Source organism: Aythya fuligula, chromosome 10 (genome assembly GCF_009819795.1).
Source record: "Aythya fuligula isolate bAytFul2 chromosome 10, bAytFul2.pri, whole genome shotgun sequence".
Classification (NCBI taxonomy): Eukaryota; Metazoa; Chordata; class Aves; order Anseriformes; family Anatidae; genus Aythya; species Aythya fuligula.
The window spans coordinates 15,506,485-15,526,262 of NC_045568.1; the positions used below are offsets into that span (position 1 = coordinate 15,506,485).

Consider the following 19,778-nt stretch of genomic DNA (forward strand, 5'->3'; position numbering starts at 1 on the left):
GATGGATACAGGCTACAGGCCAGATTTACGTTAATACCAGCACATGAAGATGGGTAAGACTGCAGCAGGCAACTGTAGCAGGCTAACAGAAAGAGCACTTTTATCTTCTGTACCAGGGCGGAGCCATTTATGCTCACCACTGCTGATAAAATTGTATTTTTTGACACATCTCTCAGGGATTTACATTGCATCGCTCAGCCCCAAGTCCAACGTAAACGTGCATCTTGGAACGGGACAAAGGGGATTTAACGTAAACACCCGGCATATGGAAACCACCCAAGTGGGGCTGGCACATGCAGATGTATTTCACTGCATAGTACTTAATGTAAAAACACATATTGCCATAATCACATGTAACAGAGATTTCCTTTTTTAATTAACATAATTAACAAAAAACAGTTCTGAAGATGAAATTAACATTTGGAAATGTATCCACTTTTGTTCTTGTTGATTTTCTAGACTGCATATAGTACTTTAGCTATAATTAGTGAATGTAATAAAATCACTTCGGCATCCAACTGAGGGTTATTAAAGCTGTATGTATTACTTAAGGGCCTGATCCTTGTCCCACTCCTTTGAACACAATGTTCCCATTGGCTATGGCTACTGAAATAATCACCAGATAGAGTGGTACGTTTATGCAATATTGTAATTTAACTCAAAAGAAAGCTCCACCATGCTATGGACTGTGCAAGTGTGGTCCCTGCCCCACAGCCTCTGCACATTCATTCTTTTAAAAAGTCATTGTCAGATAACATAAGTTCACATATCTGATGCAAAATAATTCCTCAACATTTATCACTAAACTGACGAGACCAACAGAATATAATCAGTGTTTGTTTATTATCAAATGCAAAGATTTATTTTCATTAATGGTATCAATTTCTCAGCCAATACAATCAACAATGGCCCATTAGTTAGAATAAATGTAATTATCTAATTCTGCCTTAACAGACTTTAGCTCTGTTGCCATAAGGATAGAAACATCTCCAGACTGGAGACAAGCAGAATCTATACAAACACACATGGACTAATTACTCAAAGTTTATATTTGTGTTCGGAATTGGCTGAAGATCAGATGAAATTGATTTCAAGGTTTTTGCTCCACATGTCCCTTATTTGCAGATACAAGGTAGGTTTTTCATTCTTATCATTATTTCATCCTTACTGGGTTTACCATCTTTGGATTCCTTGAGACATAAGCAATTAAATGCAAGCCAGTGCTAAGTTTTGGGCATAAGAGTACTACACAAGTTTATCAGAAGACTGATCTGAAATAAATGCTTCAGAAACTGGTTTTTCACCACGCCATGCAAGGAAGAAGACTGTATGAGAGCAAAAGTTAGAAAGCGAAAGGCCAATCTTGAAAGTCTTTTTGCAAAGACAGCTGTCTGGTTTGCAAAGGAGTCCCGTATGGTGAAAGCATTCCGGGGCTGGCTTAAAGAGTTTCCGTGCAGCTAAATTAAGACCTAGCAAGCAATCAGGAAAATTGCAAGTTGTGGCAGCCATTTCATTCTTAATTTGCACTGCGGTGAAAGTAGTATGGTAACAACCAAGCCGGGGGTGGGGTAGGGTGGAGGGAATTAATGGGGGAAGGGAGATGTAATGTACAAATGCCTTGAAGCGAGTTTTCCACAATTTTGCTTGCTTAGTAATTTTTGTTGATTTTGGACTAAGTGCTTTTGATTTTTACAGTTCAAACAAAAATGCTTTGCTTTGCTTCTGTTCACAACAGGTTTTGGTATTAAATTTTCCTTTTCCTTTTCTTTTAAAGAACTTTCATGGAAAGTCAGAAAATCGGCACTTTCCTAACCCCCAAACTGGTATTGTGCCCAAATCCTTTCAGGCTCCTGGACAGTTTTCTATCTCTGCAGCTTCCCATTTGAGGAATGTGTGTATAGGTTTCCAGAAGTAGCAATACAAAAACCCTGCAATTCTAACACATTACTTGTTGATTACATAAATGTACTTTTGGACTTCTAAAAGCCTACAAAATTTCTCTAATGTCAATAATCTCCATAGCCATCTAAAACAATAATTTCTATGCCATGTTGCACTCTAGCTTCTTAGCTGCTTTAAATTATTCATCTCCCTTCTCCACCTCTCCTGCCAAACTGAAGATGACCCAGTGTATTGAAATTTTTCATAAATATAAGATTTCCAAAAACATTTTGCATCATTAGGAGTCTGAGTGAGCCACACAGCTTTTAATTTGGTACACCCACGCAGCACTCTGAAGTCTCAGAGAATTCGTCAGCAGATTGGATATTGTCCACTCAGCGGACAAATATCCAATCTCACACTTTTAAGCCTGGGGTAAATACACAGATTCCTACTGAGATACTCTTGTTTAGTATCCTACCCTACAGAGGGGATAGATGGAATCCTACAAAGGAACTCCCCCAGGGATTTTAGTCACTTCCACGCATCACATAAAGGAGCTGGAGAAGACTTCAGTGTACCCAGTTTATATCGCTCCCCATGTAGGTGAGTCCAGGAGGATCTGCCCAAGTGTATGACAAATTCTACTCCAAAGACTAATTTTTTATGTCAATGTTCTGTCAAAAGAGAGATGATAACATAAGGAGAGGTGATCTGTACCTCCATATTCAGTCCATCTCTTTCAGAAGTAAGAAGGTATAAAAATGTTTTAATTTTTGATTTTCTCATACTTATAAAATAAACTGCAGTTATAATAGAGAGTTAAATATCCAGCAGCACTACGTTCACGCTAAGCACTGATGCACTTAGTGAGTAGGCCATATGTCTTCATGTCCCCTCACTAACTTTGCTGTAACTGAACCATTTGAAAATGCCTTTCTTCACACTGCGATATTTGCTAATCTCAACAGCATATCAATGGGCTGTGACCTCAGTAGAGCTTATCTGCATTAAAACAAAGAGAACATCTCATGATGTTCAAGCAAAACACTTGTGTGTTTAAGTGCCTGCAGAACTGGGGTCAGGCTTATCAATTAATGAGTTTCCCTGCATCTGTTTTTCAGCCTTTCTTCTCATGCATTATTCCAGGTATATTATCTAGGAGAACAGTTCCTGGAGAAGTGTTAAAAGTGAGTCAATAGCTGCTGGCTGCCAATGCCATATCAATCACACCAAAGCGGGAAGCAGAATAACTTGCAAGTCATTACAGAAAGTGGAGGTTAATTCTCTGGTAATACAATCCTCCAGTATGCAGAACTATAAACTGTAAATACAGTCCTCTTTAAAGCAATAACAGTGGAAACAAAATCCTATGCAATCTCTTATGCCTTTCAGCTTTCAAAGTGCACTAGAGCATAGCTGAACAGAAATAACAACTACCTCCACCATCAGGATAACAGAACGAGCGCCGCTGAGATTAGATATCAAGACAGCACACTTCACAAAAGGATGCAGCAAATAAAAATGTACCACATCATCGGAAATCATCTGCTTATAAAATCACCTACTGAGGCAAAATGTTCTGCTATTTCATTCACAAGCTCAGCAAAAACAACCTGTGTAATACTTAAACTTCTAAATCACACTTTGTTTCTATTATCTGGCAAATATATTCATCCTTTGGCTACTTGATTTCAACTTTGGCACCTTTGAACCTTTCCCTGAAGCCAGAGATACCAATGTAAAAGCCCCTAACTTCTGCAGAGTCCAGAAGGAAGCAAATCCAAACAAACTTTGTAAAATTAAGGCCCTCTAGCTTTCCTCAAACTCTGAATCAGTACAAAAACTACTGTAGATCTGAGGCTAGGGGAAGACTAATACCTTTATGGGTTAGGGAAGTTTCGTTGCTAAATTAGACTTGTTGAAATGAAAAACAAAATTGAAAGATGCAAAATGACACAAAGGAGAAAGCAATTAAAGGCTTAAAACTGTGCAGTTGAAGTCAAACATCAAAACAAGAGATGGATGATTTACCTAGTTCACTGTCCAGTTCCTCCGTGTGTACCCCTTCTTCTCCAAGGGAAGAGCAGTAAATGAGACAGAAAAAATTAAAAGAAAATTTCAGATACCAGCACCAAGCAAGAAATTCCCTCCAGCAAACAGCAGAACAAGCACTAGTTTTCCAGGTTGAGCCCAAGCTTTCCATTTATCACATTCCAGTGACCAGAATATTGATGGATTTCATGTATATAATGAAAGAACTGGTTCTTGCGTTAATAGAATATATGTATCAATTGACTATTTTCATGCCACGCTTTGATGTGGCAAGGTAATACATTTGTGTTCTTCTCCCTGTAGTGAAGCTTCTCCCTCAGATCTGCATGGTCCGACCTTCGTAATCTTTCCTGTAGACACAAGGATCTATCAGAAGGCCAGACCTGAATACCAATGAAGAAATCTGAGAGAAAAACCTTGTATCTAAATAAGAACTAATGCAGCAAGGTTTTCAAGAATGTACGTAAATTTGTGTGCATATGAGGTCCAATTGACTTCACTGTAACTACTGGCATGATTTAAGATAGGCATAAAGCAAAGCACCTCGTTTAACTGGAGTCACAGGCCCACACCAAAGTCCAGATGCACTGGTGAGGCAAAGATGGGAATTCTCCAGTTTTAGAGACACCCAGGACAAAGATCACAATTTTTCAAACACACAAACCCATCAATATTCACCGTTGCTCCATTTATCATTATCTGCTCCATATTCATAAGTTAACAGTGACACAGATGATTAAAGTATCGCTTAGCCTATAAATAATAATAATGCAGTCAGAAAATGACGGATGATGACAAACCCAGAACAAAGATGGTAAAAACAATCTTGGACCTAGTACAGTAAGGTATAAGCCACGTAAATGAATGACAGAAGCAAACAGAAGATGTAGTGTCACGGCACTGCTTTTGAAAATTTGGATACCTAAAAAACACTTCCACAACCTGCAACAGATTCTACCCAACAGTTGTTTAGGAACATTAACATGAAATATAAACTGCAATTTCCTTTGATAGCCTAAACAACTCAAAACTACCCAGAACTTGCCAGGGACACATGTCCAGACGAAGAAAGAACACAAGACAACTACCACCAAACAAGTCTGAAAAAACATCTCACATTTATAAAAACCACAGACGGGATGGGGTCAAGCCTGAAAACTCACACACACACACACGGAACACAAACAAAATGGAGGCGTCCCACTGACTTCAGTGGAAATATGCCCAACAGCGACCCTTGCCAAAAAACGTCCAACTTCCATGATGCAGTACAAATAATTTTCTCTCTTTCTAGTGCTTTGAAATATAATTATTCTTATGTGTGAAGCAAGACTGGAGCAGCCAAGCAAAACAGAGCAGTGCATGGCTGCACCTAGGAAGCAACTGTTTCAATTACTGAATGTTAAAAATATTCATTAATGAGCAACTTAGTGAATGAAATGAAGGGGCACGTGGGAAGATGAAATTAGCTAATTTTAAGGACCTGATAAACAAAAATGCTGCAACTCTTTAAAATTATGAATTAAATACAATAAATTACCCAGCTGCATGTTTCCAATCCCAATTAAATAAATTATCCCAATGCTTGTCTGGTAATTGCTGAGAGGACAAGAGGTTTAGAAGACTTTCCCTTCTGCAAGGGGACGTAAAACTGTTGAGCAGAGTTGCTCAGCTGCCCGCTGCCGGCTCATCCTGCCAGCTGCTCCTTGTCCTGGCTCAGAGCACAGCACGGGCCATCACCAGGGCTATCGGCGTAGCAGGAATCTCGCTGGCACAGAAAGCCAGAGCAGAAGCTGTGCTTCAGGGAAAACTGCCCTCCAAAAGAAAAAAAGCTTGTGCTCAGACTTTGCAACCTCCTCCTTAAATTGCCAGCAATGCTTAACTGCAAGGAAGAGGGAGCTCTGCCTGCATATGCTCCGATTTAATTTTGTTCCCGTTCTGATTACTCGCTGACATCTCCATTTTTAGGCCCAGAGCAAGGCCTTCATTAATCCAGCTCCCTCCGCTCGCTCCTTGACAGCTGACGCCAGCTGCCGAGGATGTGAAGCAGGCGTCTGAGCTCAGCGTGCCCGTGCTCCATCTGAGCTCTGAGCTCTTGCACATCCTCGCAGGTTGGGTGCATGCCACTGGGCTGCCCACAAGGAGCTGGTGCCCTGCTTCGTCACGGCAGCGAAGGCTGCACAGACAACTTCTCCCATCCTGCAAAATCTCACGTGTGAGAAGAGGAGGAGGTTGGAAACGTGCAGAAATAGTAACAGCAGTTCTGGGGGCCAGGTTTGATCCTGCCGGTAAAAACGTTGAGCTGAGTGGGTCCTTTTCCAAAATAAAATCGTAACTCGTAGTGAGCTGACTCACACCAGTAGGAGGTTAATCGTATCATGAACAATAATTTTACAAGGACAGCACAAACACTGATGAGATAAACCTTCCAATTTTTACTGTCTACCATGATAGCATTGTGTTAGCTGAAACTATTCACTAGAATATCAATGCCTTTTCTGGTCAGTAGACCAAAATTTCCACATAGGTTTTTCCCAAATGTCTGAATTATTTTTATCATCAGTCCCTTTTTCTTCCAGTGCCTCCTTAAGGATGCAGGGAGAGAACCTCCTTTAGCAGTCCTGCATTTGGCTGCTCTACATTGGACAGTGGCTTGCATTTCCAACATCTCAAGGAATACAAAATTACCTCAGTGCAAATTACCAGTGGCAAAAATCTACAATTTCAAGCGGAACTTGTTTTCAACAACCACAACACTAAGTGCACTGTCAGAATTTAACAGTAGAAGTGAAGCAATTGAGTTATTTTTGCTCAAACAAGGAAATAAAAACACAACTCTTTCAATTCATGTAAAACAGGCAGTTGAAGCGTAACACAATGGAGCACGCAGAGCCTCAGCCGCTTTCCTCCTACACAGCGATCCAAGGAGTGAGCGCTCGAGAGCTCTGAGGCTCGTTCAGCACCAGTGACTATTTAAATGCCTTTGCAAAAACAGAGAGGCCTCTCACTTTGACCACCTCTTGCTGATTTTTAATAAACGATCTGCCATCTCGACGGCTTACACACACACACACAGTGATTTTACGACATAATGGATATTATCTCTTTGTACTTATAAACCATCTTATTATCATTTACACATTTCTGAACACAGTACCAAAAAGGGAAAAAAGGAAAGGGAGAAAGCCAAAGGATGAAACACATCATTATTTAACTATTTTCAGTCTCTTACCATCATCTTCACATTCTTCTAGAGGCTTTTGCTGTTTGTTCAGGCACCGTGGATCTAGCCAAGATGTTGTTTTTGTATTATGGCTGGAAACCAAAAATGGAAATATGACCTTTGTTAATAAACCAGAGCTGAAGTATCAGTGACAGAAAAGTATATATCCTCCTTATTATTCAACAGACCTGAAGGCATACTATTGCCTCAGAACAAGCAGCATTACAAACTGATGTTCTGCAAACTAGTCTACCAAAACGCACGAATTTTGGCATTGAAATAAAACAAAGGTGAAAAACAAAAAGCTAAAATATAAAAACCAGCATTTCTGACTGGCAGGATGCATGTGAAAGCTGCCAATACTATAATACGAATTTCCAAACTTTAGTCTTTGGTGGTTTGTTTCTCAGTTCCAGGAGCTGTCTCATGAGCCATTTGCTTCTCGATGAAAAGACAGAAGAGAAATTTCCCTTCCACAGGACGCAGTGACCTTTCTCACTGCAAAAGACCTTTAACATTTGTTTAGACTTGGCCCATGCATTAGTCAAAAGCAAAACTTCCAGTGACAACTTTTAATTACACACACAAAAATGTCAAAGCCTTTGATGGAAGTCAAACAGCTTCACTTTCAACTCTTCCTTCTCACAAGTCCCTTGGCAGTACTGTGATGCCAGTCCCAGTGGCAAAGGCTGCATTGCCAAAAAGCTTTAAATACATTTTCTAAAACTTATTTTCTCCCTTCATTTAATTTGCACTTGGAGACAAGCTTGTAATACAATGCCTCTTCTGCAGCCTGATGTCATCTTAGACCAGACCTGCAAAGACAAACCTCTGGTCCCCGAGGTATCATTTCTCTAACTTAGCCTGTAACACTGCTTAAGAGCTTTAAGTTTCGATACCATCGTAATGCTATTTACTTCTCCTTCAAGGTCTCAGAGAGGTTTACAAACTTAACCTTAGCCTCACAACAGGCTCGTGACATAGGAAATGCTGTAAAGAGGGCTGTGACCCCTGAGGAGCTAACAACTGGCCAGCAAACTCTTATTTTACTCCCAGAACATGGGACTGCCCTGCTCCTAGGATGTGAAAACATAAATACAAGGTCCTTGTTTTACACATCCTGCTACTCAGCCCTCCCAAGGCAGGAGAGCAAACTCATTTAATGCTTCTGTACGCTTCAGAGCAATTAATCGCCAACTGGAAAACTGAATGGCAGAAATTCAGCAAGTCAGGCAAATTAGCAGCAATAAAGCAGAGGGGTTCTGACAACTTATAAATAAGCAAGTCTGTAGCCGAGCTGAGAAAAAGGGCTGTGGGAGGAGAGCAATTGAATATTTACATACTTCCTGAGACTTTGCCTCGCTAACCCGAGGCTCAAAACTGCGTGGTTGGGTGAGGCACCGAGCATTTAGCTAACCACCTCTCGGATCCCACGCTCAGGGGACAGACCTGTGGAGTACAGGCAGGGTAACGAGGGGCAGGGATACTTGGCGTAATGCAAATCCCAATTAGTGCACCAGAGAAACGTATCTCAGGGGCCAAATCGCTTCAGCTCCAAACCAGCAGGATCTGTTATCCGACACACAGCTCTGGCCCCCGTGGACCTGTGCTGGTTCTGTGCAAGCAGCTCAGCTGTTCCCGTACTGCTCTCTTCAGCACCCCGACTTGATAAACTCAACGTGCCGCGGATGATGGTACAGGCATCTGAGCCAGCTTGGGTCCACACAGCTCATTAGCTTGCTCTCTTAATTTGATACAAATCAAAGTAAATTGTTTCTAGGCTCAGGCTGTCCTTAGAATTAATAGAACTGCAGCCACTCAGCGCTGCATCCGCACTCACACTTCCCTGCACGAAATCACCCCCTGTGCATCCTCGAAATGGTCAATCTGCACTGCGGGGTGGGAAGCAGTTGGTGTGCTACCAGATTCACATCAGACAGCGAGATGGGGATGCAGGCTCTGCCTTTCCATCACCTACACGATTCTCCTGCAAAACATCTAACAAATTAGTTGAGGTGCTTCAGTCCTGCACGGCTACCAGGTAACGTGTGTGGGGAATACAGCAGGGATGGATTTTAGTTTTGGGGAAACTGGCGGCAGCAGCAACACCCCTTCCAGAAGCACTGGTAAGGGAGGATGGCAGGACCCACGCGGGGACACAGAAGGGAGCAACCGGCTGCCTCGGCAGCATTTGGCACTCAGCATCTGTCCTCCTCCAGGAGGGAAAATGGCAGGCTGGCTGGGCGATTACTCAGGCTGTGTTATGTACATTAAAGCCAGAAAGCACGTCAAAGAATGAGGCACCCTGAGGACAAAATGAGGGGCAGAACACCGCGTTCGGGGTAATGAACGCATTTCAGTTTCATCTGAAATGCAGCAGATGAGGATTTGCATTGTGCCTCCCAGACTTTGGCACGCAGTAGGGCTTGGTGGAGCCTCTCAGGTAACCGAGAGCACCCTGGCCCTTTTTGCAGCAGCTCTCTCCCAGCTGGTGAAGAGCTCAAAATTCCCCCAGCTTCTCTGATATTCTGGCACTCTTCTCTAATGAGTTCTGCTGCCACTGCAGCCTAAAGAAAACCTGCTCTGATGGACCTCTCCTCGGCTCCCTGCAGAAGTCCTCTCTCTTGATGATGGGGCAAGGACTGCTCAATACAGCCCTAATCCTGTGCAGCTGTCAGAGAATCACAGAATTACAAAATATCCTGGGTTGGAAGGGACCCATAAGGATCATCTCCCAACTGCTTGGAGGGATGGAAGCAGAGGGGTGGTTCTGTGTGAACTGGTCACCGCCTTCTGGTGCACGCAGAGGCTCCATTTCCAGTACCGCGTCACACAGATCATCAGAGCCCAAATCAATTCCTCACCCCTTCCTCCACCCGCGCAGCTAAGGGCTCAAGTTTCATAAGCTAATTGAATTTTAATGTCTAGCTAAGCTCTGCGCAAGAAATCTCTTCCACTAACAGGTCCCATTTTATAAGTTACTTCTATCTCAATAAATCTAGACAAGTATAATTAGGGACTATTATTTATGGCATGAAAAAAAAAATCAATATCATCATAAAGCTGCTGACAGCGCAGAGCTTTTAGGCGAAGACTGTAGAGCACCAGGTGCTCCTTGCTTTTCTGAACTCGCTGTGCCTACTTTGCACAGAGCTGAGCCTTCCGCAAACTGCTGCAGCATGTTAACATCTTCGGCCCGTTTGCTCTGACAAGAGGACAACACACAAAGCCCATTCCCTGGCTCCGCACGTGACCGGGGGAATTCTCTGCTGCACTGCACACAGGGGCAGGCTCCAGAAATGAACTCTCAGCCCTTTCAGTCGGGACCTTTCATTCCACCCGTGAAAACAACTGGCTCGTATTTTCCAAGGGTCTGGTGCTTTTGTAGCTGCCCTCATCAAACAAGCAATTGCCCGTGGCTTTGAACTTGGGAGTCATTTGGATGCTAATCCAATCAGGAAATGCAAAAGCCCTTCACAAGCAGTGAAGAACTTTAAGCTTTGCAACATTACCGCGTTCACTAAATATTTAATACACACACAATGCATCCACAGAGGTTTGCTTGTACCCAGTGGGAGGGGGAGAGGGATGGAATTAGAATAACAAAAATGTGCTTTACTCTATAAAATAGACTTCTCCGTTCTCGGTGTAGGCCATCTCCCAGTTTTCCGGCAGAGGACCTAGGTTGTCCTCGGCAGAAGGAGGTAGGTATTGAGGGAGGTTCTGAGATGGTTCCGTGGTGGGAACGTTGGTGTGGCTATCAAGCACGGACGGTGGGGCTGCCTCTCTTACGATATGCGTGTTATGCTCGTCTTGGTCACCAGACTCTGCTGTGGATTAAAGAATTTTTCAGTAAGATTAGTTAGAATTATTTAAACGCATACATTTTCAACTTTTTTTTCCCCTCCTCCTATTTGCTTCTCCAGGTTTATCCTTACAATTTTCCTCTCCTTGCTTTTAATTGCCACGACACAGAAACAGATGAGCTGAGGGCAGAGACTCTGCAGGCTTTTTGCAGTCGGGGATGAGCTTGCTTTGCCCACACACACTCTGCCAGCCAGAGCCTTGCCAGCACAAATCAGAGCTTGTGCTCTGCTACCGAGTTTGCTCTAATAGGCCCTGCTGAGGCACCAAAGTCTTCCAGGCTGTCTGAGGCCAGGGCTCACTGATGTGGATGTGTTCAATGGGCTCTGAGCAGGCTTACAGGTTGACTCCCGCAGCGCCAATTGTGGCGCGGGGATTAGGAGAATAAAATTTCCTATTTGAAGAATGATCAAAAGGAGGTTTTTTAAGTGTACAAGGTAGCCAGAAGCTCAAAGGCAACAAGATAATGGTGAACTTCTTTTGTGCATTAAAAAAAAATAATTTAAAATGGATGTCAGCATCCACATCCACACGTTCACAAGTGGCTGTTCTGACTGTCTAGAAAAGTTCATTACGTGACTGTTCACTGGATCCATCCAGCCAAAGTCACTCAGGAGTATTTGGCCCTCCTCCCTTTACAGAAATATTTTTCATGCCTATATCCATGCTGTTTTGAGCTATATACATGAAACAGTGCTGCCCATTCCCTCTATCCCTAACCACAGTAAATGCTCCCACAAACCAGGTCTGTTCTCTTAACTCCTTCACAAACAAACTTTGGCAACAACAGAAAAAAAAATCCCAAACTACCCACATTTAGCAAAGTTTTTTTCTGTTCAGCCCTTGAAGGTGTTGAAAAACAGTGGCAATCCTTCCAAATCCCCGGAGACCACCAGTCTGCAGTACAGCCCAGGGGCAACATGCGCTGAGCATGAGCTCGGAGTCACGCTGTCAAGTCCCCAAGCAGTGGGACCAAAAGATCTCACGGCTAAGACCTCTTTTGTGCTCTCCAGACAGGAGACCTGACCTCAACTCAAAGCCCCTAGCCTTGTTTTTTGGGGGGACCATTAGCAGCAGCTCCTGCACTATTTCTACTCCACGTGCTGCCTTGGTGAAAAGACAAGACGCTGAAAATAATAAGCTGGAAGAAGGTGGAAGGAAGGAAAAGACCTAGACTGTACCCGTACACTCAGATGCCTGCTTTCTAGCCTTCCTGTTGTTCAGTATCAATATTTTAAGGTATAAGCTGACAAGATGGAAAAAAAAAAAGAAAAAAAAAAAAAAAAAGGCATGAATGAATCATCACCAGCTTAAGACTGTGAGTGTAAACATGCCAAAGCCTGGAAAACACAAGTCACTGAGAGGTCTTCTAAGGAAGTGGGAGCGTTTTAATATGGCTAGCACACATACACATGAAATAAGCATAAGGAATCATTTTGGTATAGGAGAAATAAGTCTCTTTTCTTGATTCTGTGCTCATTTCATGGAGGCAAGGGGCCAGGGTGTGATAACTTTGTGACGAATGAGCTGCATCTTCCAGTATTTCATCTTGTGAAGAAAAAGAAGGAAAATAAATGATGCTACAGTCAGTTCAGGAGCAACATGCTGAGATGGGCTGAAAGGAGGTCAAAAAGCATCTCCCACCAGCTTCCTTCCAAAATCAGATCCTGTGACAGGAGCTGAGGTAGCTGCCATGTCACAACATGCGAGAATTACCATCCGGTGAAAAACTTTGTAAAGGAGCTGGTAGGCAGAGACAGAAACCCCTAGCCTGGGAGGGATTAGGGCAGCCAGGAGTGATTTGGGTTGGAAAAATGTAATGGGTAACAGCCAAGTGGAGTACAACCCCAAAAGCATTTGAAAGTTTGGCCTTGAGAAGAGCAAAACTACATCTCAGCCTAAATCCTTCCCCAGCTCTACAAGACGTCAGAGCCAGGATTCTGGTTAGTAGGAACTGGCATGATAGCTCCTGTGACTAATTCGAAGCTGGGAAGGAAAATTATGGAGGTAGGAAGCAACCACAGCCACAATGGGACTGAGATCTGTGTTCAGCAGGACACAGTAGGACACAAGACCTTCAGAAACACTGAGCTTGCACCTATCCTTCGGACCCCACTTCCACAGCAAGCAGCCCTCAGTTTACTCATAGGTAACTCAGAGAAGAGGACCAGTAATTAAATGCAGTGGGCATCTGTAAGTGCAAGGAAGGGGACAGAACAGCAACATATTCTGGAAGCAGCACCGATTAATTTCAAACGCACCCTGCTTGAGCCATTTCATACCGGTTTTAATGGCTGGAGCTCAACTATAGGGCAGCTAGTCCTTAAACTTTCTGACCTTGGCTGTGGTTGTACTGAAAACTAGCTGACAAAGCTACAGACAGAAATGAAGTTCTGGGCTAATTTACAATGTAGACGTGTACACCTCATGTAGTATTCAAGATCACTTCAACTCAGAAAGTTCCTGATTTCCACAGGGACCCCTACATTTCAAGCTGACTGTCCACAAAGTGATGTTCAAAATGATGATATGTTCCTTGACATCAGAAGTCATTACATGCTTCTTTTTAAGAAAAGCCTCTACATTTGCAAGTAGCAGAACGATTAACTCAGAATATAAAGGGATTGACAAGCGTTACCTTTAATTTCTACCAGACATCATTTCATCTTTCTGTACTTAAACTTGTCATTTGGCTCAACTGAAATCTACACTGGAGTAACTGAAAGCAGAATCTGGCTGACTGCATTCAATGGACAGTTTCTGAAAGAATATGAACATGTCCTTAATGATCAAACTGCACAGTACTAGGTAACAGCTTTTAAAAATAATCTCAATTATTGTTCACAGTTAGAGAAGTCTACTCAGAGACCTAGCAGCTTCCTATGCTTGAGGATTTCAAAATGCAATGCCTCCCAGGAAGGAAAACAAAGAAAGAAACCAAACATGAATTTCCTTCATACTCCTCAAATTCTATCTGTCACTACCAAGAGCTATCCAGCAACAAGAAGAAAACAAAACAACCAAAAGGTAACTAGTGGATGGGAGGTTTTTCCCACTTTTTCTCATCCAGCCCAGTCCCACAAGGCCATTTCAGAAATATTTCAGAGCATCCACACCTGGACACCTGTCATACAGGTAACACTGGCCAGTTCCTTCCAAAACTGACAGCTTTGCAGGAAACCCATTACAAACAAACATACAAACAAAAAAATAAGATAAATTAAAACAAAATAAACCCAAACAAAATAAAATAAAAACACATAGCCCCCTCTTCCCCCTCCATAAACCTTCCCCGTGTATCCTAACTGATGGACTGTGGTATTTTTGTTTTACCTGTGAAGCTACTGCTCATTTCAGGTACATCATCCTCTTCCTCATTCTCTGGGTGCACTATGCCAGCATTTTGCATATCATTGTAAGACTTGGTTCGCTTTGGAGTCGACTGCTTGGAGCCAGACTGCAGGTTTTGCAGAGCATCGGTGGAAGTCACTTTCCCACTGAGGGGCTGGCTGGGAGGCTTGGGCGTTCCATAATAGTTACCTAGGCAATAGAAACACATTTGCATCTTCAAAAGGGAACGGTTTAAAGCAGCAAGATTTCTGTTTTATTTTATTTTCAATTCCATCAAAATCTCTGTCCCACCCCAGTAGTAAATAAGCAAACAGACAAACTGACACACGCCGTTCCCATTTTTTTCCGGGCATATTTCATCTCCAGATCTCTGGAGTGGACACGGAAATATTTCTTGCCTTTTAAGTTATTTTTGTTGAATCTAAAAGGAGAAGCAATGGTTGCATTGTTTAGGTGCACTGAGCGTACAAGGGCTAAAACAAAAGGCAGCCGTGGTGAATACCAAACTTCATCTCATTACATCTGAATTTCAATTAGTAGCCTTTTTCCATGTGTGCACCCACACAAAGCTGTGGCAGATCTGGAGTGAGCCCTGCAGAAAATAAAAAATTCATGACTGCTATCACCCAGTGAAGTGATGAAAGGCTCGATGGCCTGCTTTAATACACAGGTTCTTTTAGGGTGGATGTTGCATTTAAAAACAAAACCCAGCCTCTCTCGAAAGGAAAACTTTGTCAAAGGAGAGGAAAGGAAAGGCACCGCGTGGCACTGCTTTCTTCAAAGGGGAAGCCCAGCGGTTGGGTCCACTTGGGTACAAATGGAGACCTTAAAAACTTGGGTAGAAGTGAAGACCTTAAAGCAAAATTGGGAGGGACAAAGACACACCGCAGTTGTGCCAACACACAGCTGCTGGCAGCTGTCACCAGAGGTGGTGTGAGCAGCTCAGAGCACTCGGGTCACTGGGAGATACAGGAGTCCTGGCCCTACTGCAAGGCTCTTCTTCCTCCTCGGATGGAGGCTTTTTGCACAGAGATCTGGGACACATACAATTTCCAAAATCTTCCCATTCATTAATTATAATTATGTTTTATTTGCCACCTTTGGATTCCAAAGGTGGACTTAAATATCCTCCCTATGCTCTCTGGCATGCCACAACATTAAAACATGCCTTCCCATTTAGCTTTGTATAAACCCACGCTGTTATTGCAGCAGCACAAGATTCTTCTTTAAAATACACAGGTACATTTATTTACATTCCTCATCTATCTCCATAGGTTATGCATAACATGACAGCATTATTTTTCAATTTTTCAGCACATAATTACATAATATATTAAATATCCATTCCCCAGAAAATGCACCTGTCCCTTTATTACTCCTATTACACTAGATGGAAACCACATGCCAAAGGCACATTATTCAAGGGCACTTTAAAACCCCACCTGTGCTAAAAAAAGACTATTTCATTTACTCTTTATATCCACGTGTGCATTTTTGTTGCAGAAGCCAGCCTCAGCGTTCGTACTCTACTCCTGCTCAGCCCACTGAGCTGCCTTTCCTGTTTGAGCCTCCAAGTCCCTTACAGCCCCAATGCTGTGGGAGTTGCCTGCTTTAGGGTAAGGCCCTGGGGATCGTGCACATCCCAGCACTCACAGATCTCAAAGTGCAGCTCTGGAAAGTCTCCAGATCCACCTGGATAAAGGGAGACTGGGAAGCACCCAGCTCAGGCTGGCAGAGCCCAGCTGAGGAAAGCCACGTTGGGCACACATTGCTGCCTTCCCCAGTTGTTGCCTTCCAAGGGGAGAAAAAGTCTTACAGAGCCGAGGCTGGAGGAGTCGGGGAGCTCTTCGCTCCGTGTTTTCACAGCCTGAGCACCCGGACAGCACCACGTGCAGGTTTGTCTTAACAAGGCATGTTCCAGCCTGTGTACAACGGCGTGGGTTCAGCTCCACAGGAGCAGCGACGCTCCGCAACGCTTTCATCTTCCCTTCGTCATTTCAGAATCTTAAATGCACCTCGTTGCATAATTTATAGGGAGGAGGAAATTACTTCTTCTGGAAAGTCTCTAATGGGGATGGAGGCTACTAAAGCAGGTTGCAGTCTGTGCTAGAGAAATGATTCTTATGCTCTACATACTGCAAAATTATTTTATGCAAAAAAAAAAAAAAAGAAAGAAAAAAGAAAAAAGGAACAGGAGAGAAAGAAAGCAAAAGGAAAAATACAAAGGTAGGTGGGAAGGAAAAAGAATCTACCGTGCTCCACTCCTATCCTCTTCAGCATTTCTCCAGACAAATGCTGCTGCTTTTTTGTTTGCTTCTGCTTTTTCAAAAGGTAGGTGTGTTTTGTAAGGATGTTAACTGCTAAGCCCACAGATCTACGTGTGCACAAGAAAGATGAGAACAGCTTTTATTTATGGCACTGAACATCAGTATTTTGGGCAAAATTTACTTCAGGTCTGTTGTAAACGATTACATCCTTTTGCGATGGATGCAACAAAGTGACTTAAGAGGGTACGTGGATGTTGTTAGCGTGGATTTTTATTTCTCCTGGACAAAAACACAGCACAGATGTTACCACTGCTCCTCCAACTACAGACCAATAGCTTTGAGCTTGCTCATTTTCAGTTCCTCTAGTAACAGGCAATGCTGGGCTTCCTACCAGTCCATGGAGAGCTGTTCCTCAAGAGAAAAAACTGGCTTCTTCAAAGTATTTCAGATTTGCTTATTCCAAAACCACCAGTCACTTTTCAAACCCACCATGGCTGTTGGTACCACTGTTAGTGAATTATTATTGTATGCAAAGGCTGCGTGCTGTATTAGGGATCCCTACAAATATATATGAAGGCATACAGAGAGTAAATATGAATTGGAAACTGAGCAAGGCTGTGCACGCGTGGGTTTTGTTTTGCAGAGTACGGGAAAGGCAGCCACCGGGGCTGAACTTTGCTTTTCCCTCCACAGGAGGCAGATTCAGCCTGAGTCAATAGTGAAAAAATCACAGCTCTTCCCTCAGATTCCCACGAGGAGATACAGGTTTGGCACACCACACAGCCCACGATGACGAGGTGCAAAAGAAAGCTCCAACGCAGCTTCCAGGTGACAGAGAGTGAGAGAATGGGAATATTCCCTGTGCCTTGTGTCTGCTGGGTGCAGTCAGACCTACTTCTCTTTGCTAAGCAGCTCATTTGCAAGGCGCAGCACGCGGGCCTGGGCTCGGGGGCAGACACACCAGTAGGAGGGACTGGCACTTAAAATCATCATCAAAACGCGTGTTTAATCCTACAAATTATAAAGAGAAAATATTTACCCTGTGACTCAGAAATCCAAACGTGCACCATTAACAAGCTGACAGCAAACAGCCCAGGAAGAGTTTTTAAGCACTCAGACTTGACATCATTTGCTCGAATTAAATCTGCCAATGTTTACGAAAAAACATATATTTAAAAATATGCTTTAACAGTGCTTTGTGAGCCACTTGTAAGCCTACAGAAGGGGCTAACTTCATAGCCAGTGTAATTTGTACTGAATATCCAATCAGCTCTAATTATTAACAGCATGTTACATGTGCATACACAAGCATCTGTCAGCCCAGAGCATCCCAAAACATTCCCAAAACTCCACGCAGTAGTTGCGGCAGGACTGCCCGGGTGCTGAGCTCCCCCGTGGTGCCCCTAACGGGACGCCTCAAGGCTGGAAAAGAGCAGCTCAGCTCCTGGGCAAAGAGGAATGGGAAAAGCTCCCTTCCCATGGAAATGCCAGTTCTGAAGCACCTGGGATGCCAGGAACTTTCCCAGGTCTGATTCCTATGGGAATGGGGCTCCTAAACCTTACTTTCCTCATGCACGTTTGGATCCCGCCTGCAGTCACTGAAATAATAGCTAATAACACATTCCCTCAGCAGATGCACATACTATTAACTGAATTCCTCGTCAGCACCTTTCACTAACCCTTATTTTATTCGGTCCCTTGGTGCGTGAAACAGATTTAACCACAGCTGAAGTCTGATGGCAGCTTTTGCAGCCAAAACCGTGACTTAATCCAGGTACTCCAAAGCACCACTCGGGAGAGCACACAAAACTACCAGTAATAATGAGGAAAATACAATAGCTATTTGGAAGGAGCTGATTTCTTTTCATCTCCTTATCTCTAAGTGTCGGCAGCTTACACGTTTTAGCATCACGCACAGTAATTAGGCTTCGGTAACAGCTAATCACAACAAGACGACGAGTTCTCATCATCAGAACACTTCTTGCTCCGCCAGTTCAAGCAGTGTTCATAATCAATGAAAGCGATCTGCAGCAGCTCCTATCCTGTCCTGCAGCTTATAAATTAAAGTAATGCTGTCGGCCCAGAGACACCGTGGGTTTTGTTTGTTTGTTTTAAGTTTTGGAAACCTGGTGGCAATGAAAAATTTATCTTATATTTCGAAATAAAATAAAGCAAACATTTTTATGAACTGCTTCCCTGAAGGGCAATAAACACGATCTTAAGTTGTTTACTTGACTTGGAATTTGAAATGTAATTCATAAAGACTGCTAATTGGTGCCTTTTTAAGTTAAAATAACTGAATCCAATTCCTAAGAACTGATGCCTATTACCATTCAATTCACATACAGTTAGCAGGACTCCTTCCATCCAAAATGCGGCTTTTGGAATGGGGTGAAATGTACAAGAAGACAGATGCAGATCTAAAAGAGCCTAAAACTGAACGGATAGAAAATCAGGTGTTTCACCTTGCAGAGAGGCAAGATGAGACCACAGAGGCAGCTGGGGTGAGGACAGGGCAGCAGAGCCAACGCAGAGATGTGCCAGAAGGCAGCGGAGCTGCGCGCAAGGTCAAGCACGAGGCCAAGCATTAGTCCTAATGGTACAACACCAATCGAGGAACATGGTCCCAGACCTTACATTTCAGGTACTTTAGTCTGTAAGTGTTGGTTTTGCTGCAACTTTTCTCTTTTTTGGGGAGAGGGGAATTAGTTTTGATTCTCTGTTGCAAAGAGATTTAGGACTGGAAGCACGTTTGTCTCAGGAAAGCACAGAATGGAGTTCTTGCGGTCCTGAATTTACTGACGCCTGCTGCAAGGCATAATTTTGTAATTATAAAACAAACAAACAAACAAACAAAAATTAAAACACTTGAAAGCCTCTGTGTAGTGTAGAGGACCCTGCGTCCACAAGAAGTGCATCTGATCTTCAAAGGAGTTACCAAGGACTCCATTAACAGCTCATGTTTTAAGAAGCAGTTTGCAGCAAACTGCCTTCATGCAAACGCCTATTTGGGGAAAGAGACTTGGAGATAAGCAATAAAATTAAACAAGGCCTTGACATGAAGACTTTAAATGTAATTATTAATGTAATTGTTTTCTTTTCTGAGATGCAGCTCCTCTTCTCCGCGCTCTACAAGA

The 19,778-nt window shown here is 43.1% G+C and overlaps 1 protein-coding gene across 11 annotated transcripts in view; it reads right to left on the reverse strand.

Moving 5' to 3' along the window:
• MAGI1 (membrane associated guanylate kinase, WW and PDZ domain containing 1) overlaps nucleotides 1-19,778 on the reverse strand; it is a 314,918-nt gene that overhangs the window by 60,197 nt on the left and 234,943 nt on the right. For 7 of the 11 annotated variants that reach the window (XM_032193827.1, XM_032193826.1, XM_032193825.1 and 4 more), the window contains exons 4-7: nucleotides 14,357-14,563; nucleotides 10,779-10,989; nucleotides 7,169-7,251; nucleotides 3,916-3,954 (exon numbers count right to left, since the gene is read on the reverse strand). In XM_032193827.1, the coding sequence (XP_032049718.1) occupies nucleotides 3,916-3,954; nucleotides 7,169-7,251; nucleotides 10,779-10,989; nucleotides 14,357-14,563 (540 nt within the window). The remainder of the gene's footprint in view (nucleotides 1-3,915; nucleotides 3,955-7,168; nucleotides 7,252-10,778; nucleotides 10,990-14,356; nucleotides 14,564-19,778) is intronic. The other 4 variants (XM_032193824.1, XM_032193821.1, XM_032193829.1 and 1 more) reach the window with 2 other exon arrangements.